At 37.3% G+C, this 21,528-nt stretch overlaps 1 protein-coding gene across 16 annotated transcripts in view; it reads right to left on the reverse strand.

The window, feature by feature from the left end:
• The window catches only part of LOC115623747 (dystrophin), a 265,277-nt gene that overhangs the window by 76,886 nt on the left and 166,863 nt on the right, over positions 1–21,528 (reverse strand). For all 16 annotated transcript variants that reach the window (XM_030518281.1, XM_030518280.1, XM_030518271.1 and 13 more), the window contains one exon: positions 5,386–5,558. In XM_030518281.1, coding sequence (XP_030374141.1) covers positions 5,386–5,558 — 173 coding nt within the window. The remainder of the gene's footprint in view (positions 1–5,385; positions 5,559–21,528) is intronic.

A 21,528-nucleotide genomic window follows, 5' to 3' on the forward strand; every position in this document is an offset into this window, starting at 1 on the left:
GCTGCCCCAGAGCCGCGGGTGGGTGGGTGTAGACATAAAGGGGAATCCACAAAATGTAGATGTGGGTTACGCTGCTCACTTCCAGCGCTTTCAATTTCTCGGCTGTCCCTCTCGTTCTCTTTCTATCAGTGTTTTCATGCATATAATAAAAGAAATAACTTGCGGCGGGAAATACGCTGGGAAATAAGTTATATTAAATATTTTTCGCATTTCCATTCTCACTAAAGTTTTTCTCCTCTTTTCCTGAGCTCATGGTAATGCATGGTCGGATTTTAATGTGCCAACTTCTGGAGCTGACTGACAAAGACAATTAGTGAGGGGATACGACTGCAAATGACAAGCAGGAGAAAAGTATAGAGTTTTAGAAGAAATAAAGGGACTTAAGTAAAGTTTTCTAAATAAGATGTTTCCCTAAATATATGTGTAAGACGACTCATTATAAAGCATGAGCGTGACCTTTTAATATAATTTAGTTTAATAACAGACTTTGGAGCATGAACAATTTTACAATAAAACACAGCAGAATTTTTGACAGCACCAAAGGGGTGAACAAATGTGAAGAAAATGAGGTTAAAGTAGGGAACATTAAATGAAAGCTAAGACGGTAAACTTCAGAAATGGAAGTAGAATATAGTAACCCGAAATCGTTGGAAATCCATTCCAAAAAAAATTGTAACTAAAACTGATAACAATGCACAAATGTAAACAAAACTAAGTTTTCCACAACTGCAGCAAAAAAAATAAAAATTAAAATAACAATAAGTTAATATTGATTTAAAAATTCTATTTGCTTAAAGAGCTTTGACTTAAAACATTAATATACTTTTATAATAATGCAGTCAATTAAATAAATGTAATGTACTAATATGCTATATCTAATGAAAAATATAATATAAATAAAATAATATATAGACATTATATAAAAAGCAAATTGTTTCTATAGCTGCTATAAACGAAGTTCAAAAATTTCGGAATATACTCGAATAATACATATAGTACAAACGTTGATAACACCCTCCGCTATAGAACCCACCCTTCGTATGGCAGGAATACAAAATAATGATGCTATATAATAAACCTGCTACGACTACGCAATTCTATGCTTTAATATAGACTAACAAACGGACAATCAAGCGAAAATGGCTACGCAGAAATGTCTGTATGGCGTCTGCCAAATAAATTTTCAAGGCTTAGTTTAGGACAGAGCTTCAGACTTCCTAAAGCGAATAGTTTATACAATAATGTATTTTTTTTTTTTGAAGAAACCTTTAATACGATGTTTATTATAGGAATAGCTCACATCTAAGCGTGCTGCCAAAAGCTATCCACCACATGGGAAAATTTCACATTAATTCACCAAACTTTTGCAAAATACGTAAAAGATATTCCCAAAATCCTAACCAAACAATCCGCCCAAATGCAATCTAGAGCTAACCAAACATGACATCGCCATCCGCCAAGCCAAGAAAAACAAACAGAGCAGCATCATATCAAGCGGGTTCATCAATCTTCACGGCAATCAACCCGACAAGCCATGTGCCCGCTCACACACCTGTAGCCGCCGCTCAACAAAAGACAAACGACACAGTTCAAAGTTTCACGATAAACACACACACACACACACACACACACACACACACACACACAATCGCCGAAAAAAAAGAACAACACAAAAGTTCAAAGCCAAAGAAAAACTTTACACATAAATGACCCAAAGTCAAAGCAAAAGCTTGGCTAATACAACACAGCGTAGGAATCGCAGAAAGTTTTCAAGTGTGTCCCTGCTGCAACAGCCGGGGAAATATTTTATATAGGAATTTATAAGCTAGAAAATCTGTGCAATAGCAACACAAATAGAAGTAAGCGAGTGCGGCTCTGCTGCTGGCTAAAACGGAAGCGGCCAAGTTTGGCAAACGGAAATATGCCAAAATGCCAACAATGGGCGAATAAATAAAGGAAGCGGCCGGCGCTGACTGACAAAGAAAAATCGCGCAAGCATTGGCATTGAGAGTGCAAACAAAAGCGTCGAAAGTGTCCAGAGGCGACAACAGAAGCCAGCTGGGGGGCACTTACTAGAGATGGACCAATGACCAGAAAGTGAAATGGAGGCACTTGAAAGGTGAAATTCAAATAAATATTAACTGCCTAAGAAATCAAGAACTAAACTAAAACCAAGTAAAACTGACTAAAAACTTCGCAAAAACCACACAAAGAAATGTCAAGAAATTAAGGAGCATGGAGAAAAATAAATATCGAACTTGCCAATAATTTATGTCCCTGACCTAAACAATAACCATCCGCGAAACCTCCTATGAAGAACAGAACAAATACCTCACTAACACACACATTAGACAGACAAACCTCTATCTAAATACTGCCCTTCCTGCAATAACACGTTATAAACGTTGAACACATCCTCACCTCATGCCCTTCCACATATATCATTTGTTCTCCCAAACATTAGCCCCAACACTATAATTACAAACCCATCGATACACTACTCTAATCTCAAATTAAAATATTTAAAAGCTACAAACACATCCCATAAAGTCTAGGACATACATATGTATCCTTCTATTGTTTTTTCTTCTTTAAAAAGTTAAAATCTACATACCTAGTTAGCTGAAGGCCCTGAAATTTTAAGCTAGCTTTATTTAAACAAATAAATAAATACCGAAATGGCTATAAATTAGACAAATTTAAGATTTAACTTAAACTAATTTAAAGTTGTATTAAAAATATACAAAAGTAGAAGAATCATTCAGCCAACGATAATTCTAAGTATTTATAATAAATAGAAAATGAACGAGTATGTTAAGCCAAGCTATTATTTCTATATCGTGAGAATCTCTATTCATAAATAAATTTCGAAGTACGACATTAATGTTGCACTGGAATTAAAAAATTTTAAACATAAAGTCAAAGACAATTCTAAATAATTTTGATAAATAGATGTATATTAAGCTAAGCCTTCATTTCTATATCGTGAGCATATTGCCCACCGTTTTCATCTCTAGTCGGCTGCCAACCATCATTACTCATCACAGTCGAATACCAACATAATACCGATGCTGCACGGCCGTGAGCTGAGTTGTTGTTCACATCTACGTTGTTCGCGGCACTTAAGGTGTCATTTGTCAATATTATGACAGTGGTCGCTCAAATTGAAAAATGCTTGAAATAATGTAAAACATCCAATGTCGAAATGGGAATGTGAAAAAAGCATTGCCTACTTTTTTGCGTTGGCGGTCAAATTGAAAGTACGTAAACGTCACGTTGAATTACGGACATAATTGGCATTGATATTCATTATAATGGCACCGCTTGTTTTTCAACATACAGCAGCAGCGACGTACTTTCCATCACCATGATTCCACAAGCATCATCATCATTATTCATTTCAACCCATGGCATACAGCGGGCTTTGACTTTGTTGGTTACAACAGCAGCAAAAACAACAATATTTGTATAAGCCAGCGTGCTTTATTTATGAAATGTGGAAATTACAAACACAACAACAACAATACCAACTACAACAGTGACGTCCATGCTGACACGGACGATGTGGACAACACATCAGCGTTGCTTGTTTGCACTCGATTTCATCATATTGTTGGCAGCTGCTGGACTCCATCAGCCACCGCCACAGACTCAGCATTGGCCACATCAATGGCGCGTGCAGCGAGAAACACAGTGACACAGTGCGATAAGTTCCCATTACTCTCTCCTGCCGTGCCCCCCATCCACCATGTGGCCACTCATCTATGTAGAGGGCTGTGTGTTTCCGGCACTTTTCACGCGTTTCGTTTTTATTGATTTTCATCTCGTTGTCACAAACGCCGTTTGACGGGCAGACAGAGAGAGACAGGGACAGAGATGGCTTTCTGCCCGACCAGGCGTAAAGTGTTGTTTCTGTTGTTGTTGTTGTCAGGCTGGCTGCTCTGCTTGTTTGTACTGTTATTTTCGCATTTTCATCAACACAAAGTCTCTTAACCCGCACCCGCCCTTAGTGCCTGTCCAACAAACGGCGACGTTGTCTCTGGCAAGTGGCACACTACTTGACTTTAATTTGGTTTAATTAACGCGTCAGCTTGCCAGGCGCCCTTTGAGCCGGCCTGAAGAGCCGGGCCAAAACACTTTAAGGCTATTTAATAACAGACAAAAAAAAAAAAAGAAAAAACGTGGGCTCAAGGAAAAGCAGCCAATTCAATGCAAAGAAGAGCTGTCCAAACGAAAAATTCATTTATAAAGAAAAGCCTCGTGTTCATATGTGAGGGATGTACTTGTATGGTTGGAGGCAGCTCGTATTTACGCTCAGCATAATTAAATATTGGCAAGTAATGAGTTTTTATGCAGTAAGTTGAAAAATGCTTCCTTTTCTTTTACATCTAGAGCATATATAATTGAATTTTATAGCTGCTGGGTATTTAACAAAAGAAATCAATATTGCGAGGATCTTTGATTAATGAAGTAAGTCAAATAACTTTTTGATAAAATTGTGCTTTCTTTTTGAACTTACTTTAAATTGAAATAAGGATCGAATTGTGTTTTTAAAGCATGAAGAAATTTTAATTTTTTTCATAATACTAGTGCTGGAAGTAATTACATATAGTTTTTGCAGGATAGGCCAATAGATCATTTCCCTAAGAATCTTATATTCAATTCTGTTAGGGTTCTTTTAATATTTCTTACTGTATCCGTACATAATTTGTTATTTCTTTTTATGTATTTTGTAGCTTCTTTTCATAAGAAATGAAAAAATAAGTGGTTTTCTCATATTTCATCTGCTACGTCAAGCTAAAACACAATAGGAAATACAAGTGTATACACTATAATCACTTCCTATTTTATCCTTCAAATTATTTTGGCAGCATTTGTCTAGTGAAGTCGCACGTTAGTTTAAATATTACAATACAAGTATAATTTTTGTTGTGTTTTGGAAAAAGTTGAAGCGATTTTACAATATAAATATCAACTAATATCAAAACGTATTTCAAATCAAATATACTTGTATTGCAAATATAGCGCAGGACTCCACCTCCATTTATAGTGCCTGCTTTGATATTATTCATACGCCCCGTGACCGAGTTTTGTGTACAGCTTGCCATTAGCCACTTTATGCAAACTCTCAACTATACGTCCGTTTAAGCAGAACGAAAAAAAATAAACTAGAAAAACTTCCTGCAACTACATACAACTACTTAAACGTTAGGCATTCGTTCGTTCGTTCTCAATATCAAGCATCATCGACGGTAACATCGAAACTACTGCAACAACAACAACAACAGCAGCAGCAGCTTCGGCAGCAACAGAGGCTGAGGTAACAAAGGCAGTTCGGCATGGCTAGGAAAATGAAAAAAAAAAAAAACGGGTAAAAGCACTTACCTGATTGCAATACTTTTCGATTTTAAATTATTCCAACGTTGATTCATTTCATCCAGGCGCCTCTGCAGCATAACCGCATCCTCTTGTGAGGTGAGCGAACCCAAAAGTTTGCGGCCGGTGCCATCGAGACGATCGTAAACAACACGATGGGTTTCAATTTCCGATTGTAGGTCCTGCAACGAACAAACGAGCCAGAGTGGCACCAATACAAAATAAGTGAGTGGGAAAAACACGGAAACGTTAATAAATTAGTATGCGAATATTTATTCATAAGTGCGATTGCGATGGCGATGGCGACGGCAACATCTGTTGGCCGCTCGTTTTCTCGCTTTGTTGAATTTCATTTGGTGGGGAGGGCGGAGGTGGCTTCTAGAAAATTCAATTTTCCGAATGTTTGTGTGACTATTTGTGGCGCCTAAAAGTATGCAAATGCTTTTGAGCGCATGTGCCCGTCAGGCGACTGGCCTTAAATTGATATTAAAAACATGATATGCAAAGCTGTTCTTAAATCAAAAACAACATGCCGGCCCCCGAAAACATGCAAACATTTTTGACAAAACAATCTACAACATAGCCGTTAACACACACATACATACACGCATACATATATGTATGTATTTGTGAGCAGACAAAACAGCTTGTCGGCAATGACTAACGGCAAATGCCCCATTGCCATGAAAAAGATTAAACGGCTGGCATTTAGAGCAACGAGCGAGTCATGAAATTTTAGCCAGGGCACACACACAGGCAGAGGCTGGGCATCAATAAGCCGAATAGGCAGCTTACTAACTACACCGAGCATAAGTTTGTATTCAAAAAAAATTCTACTTGTAGTATATGAAATATAAGTTGAAAGGTTTTTTGTTTTGCATATCTTTGATCGATAGATGGATGGATGGAAAAATACTGACTACACTGAGCCAAGTTTATTCAATAAATAATATATTTGAGAGCTTGTATTCATTTCCAATGTAATATTAAATTTAAATATGCCAATGAAGATCCTTTATCACCCAATAGAGTAAATATCCTGCAGTTAATTAGCAGTTAATCAAACAGCTAAGCTTTCTGGGAGAAGTAAATGTTTAACATGAATATATTCACAAAAATAAATAATCCCTTTCTGAATGAGAAAAGCCGAATTTTGAGTCCTAAAAATACTTCCAAATGTCGTTAAATTTATGAACTGAAAACTTTATAAACAAGACCCAAAAAACATAGGTTTGATAGGATTTTTAATTTGCATTACAATATTCTAAACTATAAATTGGTTATTTTTTGCAATACTTTTGTATTCAGGAAGAGTAATTGAAAACTTTTTCCAAGTGCATTTCGCGTGGCTCTGTGTCTTTGTCATGCTGTGCTGTTCGTGGAACACTATGGGACGCACGTGAGTGACAAGTTTTTAAGCTCCATTGGTGCCATGCCATGCGCTGGGGTCGGTTTTCAAATTATTAACCGCATGTTGCTCGTTGGCCGAGCCTTCTCTCATAACTCTCCAGCACAGTACAGCCCGGCACAGCCGTCAGTTGCCCAGATCGTAGCGTCCACTTTTCATATCTGGTTGTCATGTTTGGCTCTACAACTTTCTATTTGTGTGCATGTTTGTGTTTATGGGATACCAGGTGTTTGTTTCCCTGTTTGTCAGCCCGTTGTTGGAGGCTTAAAAACATTTTGCTTTTCAGTTTCTAGTGAAACAGGGAAGCGGCAAAAAAATGTTGCCGCTAGTTATTTGGTGTGGTTTTGTTTGCTAAGTCGCTACGGCCACACGTTTGGCATCTTCAAACTAGATTTTATGGCCTGAAAGTTTTGTGTGTGTGCATCACCCGGTCGGCTTTAACTTTGATGTGGCTAGGTACGTGTGAGTTGTGAGTTGGGCCAGAGGATGCGACTGGAGATGTGAAATTTAGATTATGCTGAAATAATTTTTGTCTGCAAAACTTTGTTGCAAATTTGTTTTATGTATTCTGTGGCATTGTTGTTGTTGATCTTTCAGATTTATGGCAACTTGGGGGACAGTTTGTAATTTAAATAATTTGCTTTTCAATATAAGAGTGGTCGACCTCACAACTTTGAATTGCTGCAATTTAGAGCGTTTTTAAAGTGAATGTTGCTGAAGAAAACTGCAAAAGATATGCATTTCATTAACTTAATAATTAGCATAAATGTCTTGGCGAGCCCCTGCTTGTTGTGGAAAAGTTAACTGCCGGGAAAATTTTAAGTTCGCTGGAATATTAGCCAGCGGGACATAGAGGGACTCTCTAGCAAAAATAAGGAGCACGAAAAGAAACTGATCTCCCCTGGAGCGTTCTCAACAGCTGGAAGCAATGCTTGGTAGCCGCCCATGCAAAAAAGGTTGACATAATTGCAGGTTACAGAAGCTGGAAATGGAGCCCAGGAACAAGAAGCAATCGAACATATAGGATTGGGTAACTCCAGGCTCACTTAAGAAAACGGAAAATAGCAACACTAGAGACCAACTTGCGTATACTTAATGTTGCCAAGGGGTATAAAATGCAATACGAAATCTTTCTTAAAACGTGCTTTTGAAGACAGAATTCTGATGCAAGCAAGGATATAAATAAATAAATTGTGATTTTATTTAATTTATATTCATAAAATAATATAAATTATTGTGTACATTTTTAAATTCGAAATAAATAAAAAATAACAAAACTAAAAAGCAAGAAAAAACACAAGACAAGAAATTAATGTAATATTACTAAAATATTAGATGAAACCATCTGCGAGTGTTTGACAGCACTGGGAATTCTGCAAGAAAGTGCGGCAATTCACAAATAAAGCTCACTTACAAATCAACAAGATTGTAAACGTATTCAAACAAGTTTTCAATGTTTTCCCCACTTAAGCCCAAACACATTATATTTGCGGCAACCCTGAATTTGTAACAATTTTATTGCGTAGCCTTGAGTTTAACCTTAACCGCCTTTTTTCTGTCCCTAATACCAGGCATTTGGTTATGTTGTTTTTCTTGTTGTTCGCGTTACACATAAAAATGCGCGCATATTCAAATTCTAACCCTAAACCCTTAAGCGCTCACAGGGCAGCGTTTAAAGCTCTCTCTCTCTCCTCAATAAACAAAAATTCTGTAATGGCCACCGCATAAAACACCCCTGGGGATAGAATCCCAACGGCAACAACTATACCGGCAACTAATACAAAATCCGCCTGCAATTTTTTTCATTTCTCTACTTTTTATACCCTGTACCCGTAGGGTAAAAAGGGTATATTAGGTTTGTGCAAAGTATGTAACATACAGAAGGAAGCATCTCCGACCCCATAAAGTATATATATTCTTGATCAGCATGACGAGAGAAATCGATCTAGACATGTCCGTCCGTCTGTCCGTCTGTCCGTCTGTCCGTCTGTCCGTCCGTCTGGATGAACGCAAGGATCTCAGAAACTATAAAAGCTAGAATAACCAAAGTTGGCATCCAGATTCTCCTAGGTCCGAGTAAGGACGAGTTTATTTTTTTTTTTTTAATTTTCCCCCCCTTCCCCCGCTACAGAATTTCGTCAATAGCGTCCACAATTCAAATGCTACCTAAACCAAACTTTGCACACATAATTTATATATAATTGTCTACTGTTGTATAAAATTTTATTCAATTCGGTCAATTCTAAGAAAGGTTATTAGCAAAACAAATTCTCGCCAGTACAACCCCACCAAACTGCAGCAACAAGTTCGCTCTTCTTCTTCCTCTTTTTGCTGCTGCTATGGGCGCATATAACTCAGTGACGGAAGTTTACCTGGGTACAGGGTATTACACTGTCGGGCTTGCTCGACTGTAGCGTTCTCTCTTGTTTTGTTACTGAGAAACTTGTTTTTCGGCCAACGCGCAAACATTTTTAATTAAAAAATATTTTTACAACAGTTTCATGTTGCAATTTTTTGTATGCATGTTTGGTGGGCACTGCTCCATATTTGCACTTTTTTGCTTCATTTTTTGTAGTTTCTGCCCTTTTTTTCCACGTTAGACAACACTTTGGGGGCTTATACCCTTATGTTTGATAAATGAGTTGCATAAATAATGGTAGCTCGTGTTTTTCGGTAAACATTTTTATTTGCAATTAATTAAGTTTGCTTGCAGAAAGGAGAGAGAAAAAGCATGGCGGAGTTGAAAATAATAATGTCAACTCTAATGTTTGACCAATTTAAATGCGCACGGCACACGTTGCGTATGATTAATATGAATTTATATTTTATTTATGGGCACTGCCGTTGAACTTTCCGCTCGGCACTTGACGGGCGTTGAAGTCGGCATTGTAGACGACGCATTGAGGCATACAATATAAAACAACTGGCACTCGGGGGATTTGGGTTAATAGCCGCGCCAGCCAGGCAGCAGTAGGCAACTAGGCAGCTGGCAGCCCGTCTGGCTACCAGGACTAGCAAAGACTTTATATGAAAGGCAAACCTGAATGGGCAGCCAAGGTGCTCGGGCGTACGTGCAAGCGTCACAAAATAATAATGCTATTTTTTCCTATGTTGCTGTTGTTGTTGTTCCTGTTCTTGTTGTTGCTGTTATTTGCTTTTTGTTGCTTTGGCGCTCCATAACAAAAGCCGAGAGGAGCTGTGAGGCTGTTGGCAGCAGAAGCAGAAGCAGCAGTAGCAGCAGCAGGAATAGCAAAAACTCAAGTCAAAGGCAAATAACAATAAGCTGTCGCTATGTGTGTATATGTGGAGGAGGCAAACGTTGTAGCAGCTTAGCAGTTGGCTAGAAGTTGACACACTGAGCCGAAAGCGCAGCCCAAGTCGAGGTCGTAGCCAGAGCCGCTTAACTGCTGCAGGATAGTAGGCTCTGTTTGGGAAAAACCAACATGAAAAATGGTCAAGATACAAACAAAACAACAGCTGCTCCGAAGCGTGAGTGGCTTAGGGCTAGTGTGAAGCCCATACCAGAGAATAGGACATCAGGGCAAGAAGAAAGCAATTTTTAAAGTTGCTGACAACGAATGCGCAAACTTTATTCAACGCACCATGCGAAAAAGTTCGAAAAAAATAAGACAATAAGACAACCATTTTTAAAGTTGTTGACAGGGAATGCTTAGAATTTATTCAACGCACAATGCAGAAATGTTCAAAAAAGTAAGGCCTATTATTATTCAATAAAATTAAATGAAAATCTCAAACAACTTTTGAAGTATTTCATAATATTGATATTTTTTAAGGGACAAAAAAAAGGCAACATATCAGCAGCAGCTCCAATATTATGAAAAAATCATAAAACGAAAATGCACTATAGATTAGGGATCGATCACTATAATGAAGGTTACGTTTTATAAAATGTATGCTTAATGTTTATTAATTTAATATAAATTTTAAAAACCAAAAAGAGAGTTCCTGATAATCGTACTGTTTGAAACTTTTGCAAACATAACTCAATATTTTTCAATGAGATAAAAAGCTGATTCATTTGCATAATGTACAATAATCAGACAACTAATAAATAAAATACAATTTTATGGGAAGGACTTTATTTTATAATTGATAAAAAAGTGATAAAATAATGCTAAAAAGTCTAACAATTGTTGTCCCTTTCACTCCTTAATATTCTACAGAGCTTAATCCAGTCTAAGAATTCCACCAAATTATTATTTATTTATTCATTGACAAGCACAGCCGTCGATGTAAAATAAAACAATACAGAAATCGAGATTATTTGAACAATTTACTCGTACATGTAATTCACAATTGTTTTATTGTTCGACTTTGTCAGCCTTAGTTTAAAGGCTGCCCTGTTGTAAGCCATAAGAATCTTCAAATTGGGTAAGCAGCAAAATAATCTTATTATTAATTTAAAACTTCCAAAGCTCTTTGTCCATCTACAAATATGTCAGCTTGTTTTGAAAATACTTTAACAGATATTGTTCTTTCTGTATACATACCTTCCAAATAGCTACTAAATGATGTGACATTTTGAGCCACTGTAGTGCATTAAAACTAGCAAAAACAATAGCAGAAGCTATAAAGAAAAGTGAGAAGCAGCAACACAGAAGGGGTAGCAAGGACTCCACAGCTGGGTAAAAATGACTACAGTTGAGGCAAGGAGCTACGCAAAGGAGTCCAAGCACATAACGAGCTGAAAAAGATGCTTTGAATACAAAACAACGATATAGAGGGAGCAAACAACAACAAAAACAACAGACGAATATGCTAAAAACAATAAAGGCGACACAGAGCAAACAAAAAGCAGAAAAACAGAAAAATATGCTGACTAGAGGCACAACATAAGAAACAACTTGGTGTCTAAGAGGGTGGCAAGTCAAGTCTTAGTGGAGTCGAGTCGAGTCGAGACGAGTCAGTGGCAAGGTGCAAAAAGGATTACAAGCAAAATGAAGACAAAAACAAAGGCGGTGAATGAGCAAGAGAGAGGATTGAAAGAATAAAAGACTATATGTGGACAAAACTATTTGCTGAGGCTTCTTTTTTTATGAGCTCGGTGTGTGGACTCACAACTGCTACAAAAGTAAGTTAAAGTTTTGTGTGGGTGTGAGACAGGACATAGGCTAGAGGGAGAGAGAGAGAGAGAGAGAGAGAGAGAGAGAGGGAGAGAGAGGGAAAGAGAGGGGCACTGGGAGGGGTGGGGAGCGGCAAAGTAGGGATTTTGTAAGCCAACACCAACGCATGTGTGCAGCTGCATAATAATGTAAAGCTGCAACAAAAACAACTTCTACTACAAAGCCAGGCACTAAAAACCAAAGGTATTTAGCGTAGCTAACCTAAACGGAAAGTCCAGTGAGTTACAGATGGGATGGTTGTGTGGTGTGGTGTGGTGTGGGGGAGGGGGAGGGGGAGAAGGAATGGGGAATGGGGCTGTCAGCAACTCAGCGAATGCGCTTAGCATGCTTAACCGCATTGATTTGGTTTGGTTAGGTTTGGGGCTCTTTCACCTTCCCATTGACTCTGTTGCTTTGCTTCTTTTTCCTCTACCTGCAAAGAAAAACCACTTGCCAACGTGGTTTGCTTCCTGATTACACTCATATGAGTACACTATCTACATGTATACCTATGTATATACATATATGTATGAGTGTATTTGTGCCCACTTGCCTGTCTACATTATGTGCCCAGTGCAGCGTAAAGTTAGCAGATAAGTCAAAGCCAAGTGCAGCAGCCAACTTAATATTGCATGCGTTCAAGAACTTCTCAACTATAGTCATACTGGTACTCGTATTCTTATTCGTAGTCTGCCCTCAGCTTTTGCTCAACTTTCTGAGTTTATGCATTTCTGATTTGCTTTGGCTTAGTTGCGTTCGCAACAACAGCAACAATAATAACAACAACGATGCAATTTACCAAATTGACAAACAACTTGTGCATTTGCTGGCTACAACTTTTTTGCCTTTTGATGGAAAGTTATCGCAAAAGCTATGAATAAATACAAATAAACAGGCTTGGCTCGGATTTTTAAGAGAAAAATAAATAAAATATGATTCTGGCATATGTTACGTAACTATAAAATACAGTGGATATTTTCATAGACATGTCCAGAACAGGTAAAGGAGAGCGCCTTTTGAGTCGTCGAAAAGAGGGATAAAAAATGCCAATCACGACTTCAATGAATGGAGTAACATTGTAAAACTAAAACGGCCCTCACTTAAAAAACATATTTAAATTCAAGTAAAAATATTCTTCAATAGAAAACCAAAAAAAATAAAACGAAGCACTATGGAATTTTATATATGTACTATATACTTGGAAAATATACTTCACTACAACTTGTATACCAAATAAAATGCAGTAATATTTTACTAAATTAAACAAGTTTAATTTTAGTCTTTATAAAGACATAATTTAAATAAAGAAAGTGGATGCATTTTTAAACAAGATTAATCTAAATAAAGCAGTATAAGGAATAAAGCAAAACCTTCAAAAAATGTTGAACTTAACATTATTCAATTTAGAAAAATTGAACGAACAATGTAAATGGTCTTGTACATATAAAGTGTGATGTGTTTTTTTGGTCCATGCTCGCTTATGGAGAACATTACTGTTATATATGTGAAATTCCTTAGAAAAGGTTGTTCTGGAGTCCAAGTCCGAGTCTGAACAATAACAGAGAAGTGCTTTAAGCTTTTCTACGTCTCAGAATATTTACAGAAGAAATCATTGAAGGAAATGTCAGGACTTAACCAATTTCTATTTTCAACATTTTTAGTTGTAGGTGTGGTTCTCTACAATCTTGTACTTTTCCAGCACTTTTGAGCCCTTATCTGAGCGTGGCCTAAAGGAGACTAGTGGCATTATTTCCAGTTAGTCTGTCCTGCATTTCCCCTCAACGCATCAATTTGAGGATATGTGGAAGAAATATGGGAATTGGCATGACATTTGCCATGAGTGGAGAAGGTGTTCTAAAGCTTCCTGTATTATGCTATATAAGCTACTTGGCAATAGGAAATTTTTAAATAGGAAAGAGCTAGCCACACTTGCCTCCCATGACCCAAAGCCGCTTAAAGCTATGCTTAAATGAAAAGTTATGCGTGTATTCCCAGTAATGAGCTAACTTTCGAATGTGTAGGTCAGCATTGGAAAGAAGTTTCACATTATATATTCACATATATATCACATATATTCTCCAAAATGGCTGCACAAACACTAATTAGTAGTAAGGGCAAGAGATCGTAATATATATTGTCATTCAAATTTCCAACCTTAAAACAAGAGAGAACGCTACAGTCGAGCAAGCCCGACAGTGTAATACCCTGCACCCATGTTAACTTCCGTCACTGAGGTATATGCGCCCATAGCAGCAGCAAAAAGAGGAAGAAGAAGAGCGAACTTGTTGCTGCAGTTTGTGGGGGTTGTACTGGCGAGGATTTGTTTTTCTAATAACTTTTCTTAGAATTGACCGAATTGAATAAAATTTAATACAACAGTAGACAATTATATATAAATTATGTGTGCAAAGTTTGGTTTAGGTAGCATTTGAAATGTGGACGCTATTGACGAAATTCTGTAGCGGGGGAAGGGGGGGAAAATTAAAAAAAAAAACATACACTCGTCCTTACTCGGACCTAGGAGAATCTGGATGCCAACTTTGGTTATTCTATCCTTTATAGTTTCTGAGATCCTCGCGTTCATCCAGACGGACGGACAGACGGACAGACGGACGGACATGTCTAGATCGATTTCTCTCGTCATGCTGATCAAGAATATATATACTTTATGGGGTCGGAGATGCTTCCTTCTGTATGTTACATACTTTGCACAAACCTAATATACCCTTTTTACCCTACGGGTACAGGGTATAACAAGAGAGAACGCTACAGTCGAGCAAGCCTGACAGTGTAATACCCTGTACCCAGGTAAACTTTCGTCACTGAGTTATATGCGCCCATAGCAGCAGCAAAAAGAGGAAGAAGAAGAGCGAACTTGTTGCTGCAGTTTGGGGAGGTTGTACTGGCGAGAATTTGTTTCGCTAATAACTTTTCTTAGAATTGACCGAATTGAATGAAATTTTAAACAACAGTGGACAATTATATATAAATTATGTGCGCAAAGTTTGGTTTAGGTAGCATTTGAAATGTGGACGGGGGGAAGGGGGGGAAAATTCCAAAAAATAAAATAAACTCGTCCTTTCTCGGACCTAGGAGAATCTGGATGCCAACTTTGGTTATTCTAGCTTTTATAGTTTCTGAGATCCTCGCGTTCATCCAGACGGACGGACAGACGGACAGACGGACGGACGGACATGTCTAGATCGATTTCTCTCGTCATGCTGATTCAGAATATATATACTTTATGGGGTCGGAGATGCTTCCTTCTGCATGTTACATACTTTGCACAAACCTAATATACCCTTTTTACCCTACGGGTACAGGGTATAATGATGCGAGTTTTAGGCCTTTGCTTATGAACGAGCACTGTAGCTCTCGTAAGCACTTCGGCTGCAAAGTATGCCATAAATATGCATCTAAATCGAATCAAATAAATGCTCCCATTTACTCACATCATCGACCCAATCAGCCAACCACAAGTGCGACACGCAAGCTTACCCATAATTTATATTGCCTACCACAGTGCGTATGATGAATTTTCCTTTTCTCTCGTCGGCCCAAATCAAAATTGGTAAGACGCATGACACAAAAAAAAACAACATCAAGAATATAAAGGAACACACGAAATCATATGATGTCAGCATGAATTTGAAATCAAATTTTTAAGTGTGCTGATGGCGAGAAAAAAACACAATACCTTTGGGTGTTTTTGTCATAAATAATAGCGTGCGTAAAAAGCAACAACAACAACAACAACAGGAATAAGAGCGAGCCAAATAAGAAAAACAGCATCAAGCGGCAGCCGGCAATACAAATAAAATGAAAATGCGTTTATAACGCGCTCATAAATATATTAGAGGTACATAATAAACACATCAACGAGTGATGCTGACAGGGCGGGGCGGGGCTGGGCTGGGCTGGAGAAAGCGTCCCAGGGTCGGCGACGTATGGGAGTGACGAATGTTGTTGTACAAGGCAGCGGCAGTCACAACATCCCCTTTGGGGCTTCCCCGTGCCCAGACAGACGCGATCCGCTTGTCAGCGGCGACAGCGAGCTGTCAAGTGGGCAAAAGGCCCGCAAAAGGCGTTCAAGCGGCACTGACAGGCGGGGCGCCAAGTGGGCGGGGCGGTACTAGGACTCGTGTGTTTGTTTATGTGTGTGTGTGTGAGTGTTTGTGGAGGTGTGGGTATACATATTTTGGGGGCAGATGCCCCGAAAACAAATATACCAGTAAATTTAAACAGACCCCAGCTTAGGCGGGCAATCTTTGCATGTGGGTGAGACTACACTCAGAGAAACAATTACTGCAGATATTCAAGTAGGGAAATTGTAATCAAAAGTAAGCAGGCGAACTTTCTAATTGAAATGCGAATGCAAACTTCTAAATACACTCGTAAATTGAATTAATAGAATATATACTATTTATAAATATAATAAAAAACTTGCTTTACTCAAACATTTAAACATGTTAAAGAACGATTCCTACAATCAATGGTGCTATACTATACAATTATGTATATATATGCTGTATGTAGATTAGTTTAATAAATAATTAGTATCATATAACTTTATTAATAACCTGGATGTGCCAGCTCTTGTTGGTTATAATATGTAGATGTTCAGTTCAGTTCACCAACATGGCTCCATTAGCTCTGGACATAGCACAAGGACATATTGTGACAAACATTTTTAGTTGCATACATATTTTAAGATATGGGGTTCTTAAAAATATTATAGCGCCTCACCATCACCTGAAGTTTAAATAAAATCTGTATACCATATTATTCAGTTGCTATTGAAACTACCTCTACAACTAAATAAAATTTAAATTTAAAATTTTAATAGTTTCAGCTTCTTTAAATGATGTTTTAGAAGTGTCCTTCTCCCAAATATTGCTCTTATTCTGACATTTTACAAATTTTCATCACGAGTGCAAAGAAAAAAAAAACATCATCTAACATGCGCCTTGCTCCTGTTTACAAGCATGTAAATCCTTTATGGTTGGCATTGTCAAAAAAATAAGAGAATACTGGAAAAAAAACAAAATACAAAATGAAATTTGATTTCCACGTAACAGCAAAATGTGTTGAAGTTGTTTGCTTTGCCGCACGTTTTTCCTCCGACAGTAACTTGTTTATTTGATTATGTTTATTCCTCGTGTTACCTTTTTGTCTGTAGGTGTGCGGATGTTTGTGTGTGCGTGTTAACCCTTACATTATCACGTGCATTATGAGCCATCAGACAATTCTCCTCTCTTTGTCAGGAGCAAACAATGTACAAGTTTTTGGGGTTTGTGGGCATGTGTGCCTGAACTTTACACTCGTGCATTTGAAATGCTAAACAGGCGTATGCGTAATGTGCCTTGAAATGTGTGAAGGTGAGAGAGGGAGAGGAGTGTTTAAACAATAATTATACTTAAATTTGTACGCAGAGCTTGGCTTGAACTTTATGGAATGGAAACCAATTTGTTTTGCTAACAACAGTTTGTGAAAACATTTAAAATAATTTTAAATCTTTTGTTTGAAAATGATATCGCTCCAACAAATTGCAATTTAAATGAAGGGCAATGAAGAAAAAGCAGCAATTTTAAATGAAAGGAAATTTTTTTTGTATTTATGTCCAACAATTATAGAAGGATGTTAATAAAATTACCTAAATCTAGTAGCCCGCAAGCAGTTTTAGCTGCCAAGAAACGTTTAATATTTTACCAATTACTTAAAAAACAATTGACAATAAAATTAAAATTATTAAATACCAAAACACCACATAAGCTTTTCTAATTTACTTTTCTTATTGGATTAAAATACATTAAAAAAAATTAACTATAAGTGGTTCTGTTTAAATAGATAATAAAATATGTAAACTTTTGGTCAACTTTTTAGAAAACAAACCTCGCCTCGACATCCAAAACAATTTGCTAGCCAAAATTTATTCAAAACTTATTCAATTTTCTCGTACATCGCAAATAAAAGCAAGCAGCAAACTATTTAAATTTCAGGACGTGACATCAACTTAGAGGAGGCGTACAAGCAGGCCTTGCCACGCCCACACTGCATTTGAATTGCGTCGCGCATGCATGACATAAGCTAACAAGTCCATGGCATTTACTTAATAGGGGCCTAAAACTGCAAAATGCGGCGCACACATTCATATAACATACATACATAGCTCGTATAGGTGGGTGTGTGTATGTCATGTGCATATGTGTGTGTGAGCTTAGTTACGCTAGCAAGGACAAGCGGCGGAAATGTGAAAAATGAGCCAACAACAAAAAAGAAAAGAAAAAACTTAAAGCGTCGCAGGCAGTATGGCATTCAGTGAGGCAGACGTTCTAAAAAGGTACACCCACGGGCATAACTGACACACATACATAACTGCAAACACATACATACAGCATATGTATATAAAGAGCTATATATACAAGTATGTATATGAGGTACATAGGGGCAGTGCACAAAAGAAGCGCTCATGGCCCTCAAATGAACGCATTTTTATGTGTAATTAATAAAATAGAAGGGCAAACGAAGTTGGAACGCCAGCCAACGGAAATGTGGGAACAAACACACACACACACATGCATGCATGCTAGTGATGGTACGAAAACGTGAGTGGGGAAAATATTCAATTATGTGGAAGCATAAACGCCCCCAAAAATGTTTGAGTTTGCTTGTGAAATAATTAGAAACGGAGAAATCGTGAAATGTATAAGTTTTTAAAGCAGGCTAATTGTGTTTCCCTAAAAATTGAAGTATCGATACCAATTCAACTTTCTATACTTTTTGATATTCGAATATTTAATAATTGTAGTGAGAGTTTTCACAAATATTTTTATTTTTTCTCTTAAAGTGAAATGAAATAGATATAAATAATAATATTATGTTCCTCCTTGAGAAAAGTAAGAATTCGTATTGTTCTTTATTTGTAAATTAATCAAATCTCGCCAATAAATATACAAGTATCGACATAAATATCATTTGCAGCTCAAACTACAGCTATAACGATACTTATTGATACTACTCGAGAACTATCTCAGTCCTCAGTCATATATATTATGTTTCTCCCTGAGAAAAGTAAGAACTAGTCTTCTTCTTTACATGTAAATTACTTAAATATATAATATCGATATAAATATCATTAGCAACTCAAACTACAGCTGCAACAATACTTTTTGATACAACCCAAGTAGAAACTCATCGCTAATACATGTATGCAGCTCTCTGAGAAAAGTAAATATGTGGTCCTTTGCATGGCAGTAAATTCTGGGCTTTTGGCACACAAATTAGCAGCATTATGGGGCTAAATGAGTATGTGTGTGTGTGTGTGTGTGTGTGTGTGTGGGAGAATGTAAGCTCGTTTAATGACTAAATGCAGCGCCTGAAACTGTGACTCATTATTATATTTAACCCACTTTATGTGATTTAATCAATTTAATTGATTTAATCGGCTTTTAAGCACGATATGGTGACCAAAGCCAACAGAAATACGAGTATTTCCAAGTCTCTGCGAAAGTGTCGCCATTTTGTCAAATACACACACACAAGTATCCACACACACACACACACACACACACACACACACACACATTTGCAGCTGCTGCTAGCGCTCATTAAAAATCCTACGGTGCTTTATTTATTTGTTGTTTGTTTTGTGCTATTATTTTAATGCCGGTCGATGCGCATTTCCGCTCTATTGGCGTATAAACAATTTTTCGCATTAATTGAATTGGTGTGTGTGTGTGTGTGTGGGAGTGTGTATTTGTTGTGTTGTGGATGTGTTGTGTGGCCCATGTGCGCACAAAATTAATTGGGGCTCCATTTTTGCAGCCCCCCATTGAAGAAGAAGTCGGCGTACTGGAAGAAGCCGAAGACATTGTAGGCGTATTTGTGTTGCGTTTGATTTGTTTGCAGCTGCACACAAAAGCAACAAAAACTGTGATCGCCTAATGAAGGTTTAATTAGTAAGCACACACACACACACACAAATATAAATACAAATACATATGCACACTCATAGACGTCAAGTGGCGCACAGCATGCATATTTCCATTGCCAGGCAACGTATTCGAAATGGAGAAAAACAAAACGTCAACTCCTTCCTTGCTTTTCTACAATTTCCTTCCTTTTTTCGTTGCTGTTCTGTTTTGTGTGTGTCACTAATTCCACTTTTAATTAGTTTATTTGGTACATTTTGCGTGATTGATTGATGGTTTGATTGAATTAGCAACTCTCTGGCTTTTCTTTTGGTTTGTACTTCAATTTCGTTGCTGCTATAAAATGAATGCTTGCCATTGGAATGAAGCAGAAAATGCATGCTTTAATAAATTAATTGATGCTCTTGACTTTTGAGTAATTGATTATGGTATTGTGAATGGTCGCTTATATTTTGAATAATTAAACAAGAAATAATTTTCATATTTTATATTCGAAACTGTGGCTTTGACTTTTGACACCATAATGGAATTAGTATATGTTTCAAATTCAACAAAAAATCAACAATTAATTTTAGCTACGAAAAAAAAACTTGTGTGAATGCAAGATGTTTGAAAAATCCATTTTAAATCGTGAAATAGAATAAACATAATGCTGGCTAACAAACTAACTTATAATTTTCAGAAAATAAATTTAACACCTACCATTTATTTTTTTATGTATCCTAGTTTTTGATACTACAATGAATTAAAACTTCGAAAAAGAAACTTGTGTCTGTAAATATGTTGAAAGTAAACAATATGTTTGAAGAAACCATTTGAAATCGCGAATAAGAATAAGGACAAGGAGGTAATCCAGGCTAGGTTCATATTTTGTACACACTCTAAAGTAAATTGTTGGTTTTACTTTTTACAATTCTATTAATAATCTCACACACACTTTTGAAGTCAATTTCGTAGCCTCTTCCACAACAGCTTACATATTAAAATGTAGTTTCCTTAAATGTTTACATAGACAACAAATACAATTTAGTAGCTATGCAAATATGCAGTTGACAAAAAAAGGAAGGCTTTGCCTTGTTTGCCAACGAAATTGGTGGCACGTTAACGAATATTTAGCAATGCTAACAAACAGTGTTGGCAACGCCGACGGTAACAAGAATTGACGCTGGCACTTTTGGCCAAGTTGGCAACAATTTTGTGGGCTTGGCACACAATTCGCCCTCGACTGCAGAAATGCAGAAACGCAGGAGTCAGGCAACAATACACTCTTGTACAAATGAATGGCAAGTGCATGTGTAAAATGCTAGAAGTGGAGAGAGAAAGAGAGAAGGGGCTCCTGTCATATTTGCATTAAAGATTTCGCGACATTTTTGCAAGGCAAACGAGAGAAAAGCACCGCAAGGCATTCGTTGATTTGAAATTCATAAGCGTTGCATGTAAATCGGGAGGCGGAGAAGAGAAGCCGTTGGAACAAATTGACATCGTGGCTTACACCAAAATAAACTCAAATAAATAAAATGCCGACGACTTCTCTAATTGCGCAACAACAACAAAGGCCATGCTAAATTTGGCGCATATCCTGTAGGGATAATAAAAAATTCCACATGCTGAGACTCGAGACGGCTCCTCACTGGCAACGACAAAAGAAGAAAAAGAGGGGGAAAAAATGGTAGAATATAGTATAATATAA

This window comes from Scaptodrosophila lebanonensis, unplaced genomic scaffold, assembly GCF_003285725.1.
Source record: "Scaptodrosophila lebanonensis strain 11010-0011.00,11010-0021.00 unplaced genomic scaffold, SlebRS2 tig00000053-arrow-pilon, whole genome shotgun sequence".
Taxonomy (NCBI): domain Eukaryota; kingdom Metazoa; phylum Arthropoda; class Insecta; order Diptera; family Drosophilidae; genus Scaptodrosophila; species Scaptodrosophila lebanonensis.